General features: G+C 38.4%; 1 protein-coding gene across 1 annotated transcript; it reads left to right on the plus strand.

Moving 5' to 3' along the window:
* Positions 1-283: 283 nt before the first annotated feature.
* LOC111666956 (valine--tRNA ligase-like) lies at positions 284-1362 on the plus strand. Its single transcript, XM_023422491.2, has 3 exons — positions 284-568; positions 939-1088; positions 1167-1362. The coding sequence occupies exons 1-3, from the start codon at positions 299-301 to the stop codon at positions 1233-1235; spliced, it is 489 nt and encodes a 162-aa protein (XP_023278259.1). The 5' UTR covers positions 284-298; the 3' UTR covers positions 1236-1362.
* The last annotated feature ends 497 nt before the right edge of the window (positions 1363-1859 follow it).

Consider the following 1859-nt stretch of genomic DNA (forward strand, 5'->3'; position numbering starts at 1 on the left):
ACACATGCTGTACGTTGAACTTGTAAAATATACAGCATTAAAACAGATTCATCTGTAGAAAAGAATAAAGAGTAGTTAAAACTGGCTCCATCTGGACCAGCTACAACAGTGAAATAAGGTTCAAAGTAAGGAATGACTGCAGGACTTTTACTTGTAAGAGAGTGTTTTTACATTGTGGTGCTCCTACTTCTACTTATGTGCCTGAATACTTCCAAGTTTAATGGCCAAAAGAAGGAGAATGACACCCAGGTTGACAAATATAGATAAAAAACAATCTATTTCTGTTCTGTTCACACCAATGGTTTCAATAAAACAACCGGAGTGTATTGATTCCTTACTGAAGAAAGTACTTTTCTGTTGCCTAATCTTCAGTTTGCACCTGTCTCTCCCAGGCTACCTCGAGTGCATAGACTCTGCAACTGTGTCCCTGGTGCAGAAGTACAGTCTGCAGATCCAGACTTTGTCGTATTCTCAGGCTATCATCCCTCTGACAGCCAACCAGCCTGTCCCAGAAGGCTGCGCTGTGGCTATCGCCTCTGACAGATGCACTGTCAACCTTATGCTCAAGGTGAGGGCCGGTAATCTGTTCAATTGTTTGGTCCCTCCCATCCCTGATGTGCAAATACATAAATCTTGGTTTTGTTTTAGCTTCCTTAGACACGGAGTGGGGTGACTTTTGCCATGTATCACTTGTTTTTAGGGTTCCAGATCAGTTAAATTTACATAGTGATCTGAATAGGCAATCACCTGAATAGTCTAAGTGCATGAATGTACGTCACCTTACTTGGTAATCAAAGCACATAAATATGCTAGGGATACCATTAAACTATGTTTGCTCTGAACTTGAGGTTAGTGTTTCCTCTGTCACTGACCTGATATAGCAAGATCATAATTTTAAACTGTCATCTTCGACTTCACTTCACCTTTTGTTCCCCCAGGGTCTCATTGATGTGGAGAAGGAGGTAGCCAAGCTGATGACAAAGAAAGGTGACTTGGAGAAACAGATGGAGAAATTGAGAGAGAAAATGGCAAAGAATGACTACAAAGAGAAGGTGCCAGTGAAGGTGCAGGAGCAGGATGCCGAGAAGGTGGGAAAAATAAATTGAAAGTTTCTCTGCGTGTAAGATGTGAATCCCTGGTAAATAATGACTTCCTTTTCTCCACAGCTACGGCAGAGCCAAACTGAACTTGAGAAAGTGAAAGAAGCCGTGGACAACTTCAGGAAAATGATGTAACTTTCCCTTTTAAAATGATGTAAATCAAGATTTATTTCCACTTTTTTCATGTTAGTGTTAATTTTCATATTCATTTATCAAATTGATCATATTATGGAGGGAATTCAATAAAGCTCTGACAATTGTCTTCAGTGGTGTATTGTTTTGAAGCAATTCATTAATCTTAGTCTTGTGCAATTTGTTGAACGCTTGTATCAAGTAGTGAACAAATGAATTCAGTCCCTTATGTCAAACCTTTTTATTCAGCATATTTAATAGAACATTTAAGCGTAAATTTAGAATACAGCTTTGTTCAGAAAGATAGTGGCTGCAGAAAAAAAAATGGAAAAGCCTCAACACTTTGGCTGCATTTTTAAAGATTAAACGATCAATATTATTTATATTAATTAAATTGTAGCAGTGTATTTTTACTTACAGGTGCTTCCTTAAAAATGCAGCCAAAGAAGGAACAATGGAAGGAGTGAGTGATGGCTTGTGCATTTACTTAAAATGCATCCTTTTCCTTTTTTTAAAAAAGAGGGACAAACACTGAAAAGTGACTAAACACTATCCTTAAAAGAAAAGACCAAATTTTACGTTTTTGGCTGTGGGGGAGGGTGATAGTGGACCAGATCTCTCCAGATG

Source organism: Seriola lalandi, unplaced genomic scaffold (assembly GCF_002814215.2).
Source record: "Seriola lalandi dorsalis isolate HSWRI2012SDOR001 ecotype SW California unplaced genomic scaffold, Sedor1 jcf7180002003194, whole genome shotgun sequence".
NCBI classification, from domain to species: domain Eukaryota; kingdom Metazoa; phylum Chordata; class Actinopteri; order Carangiformes; family Carangidae; genus Seriola; species Seriola lalandi.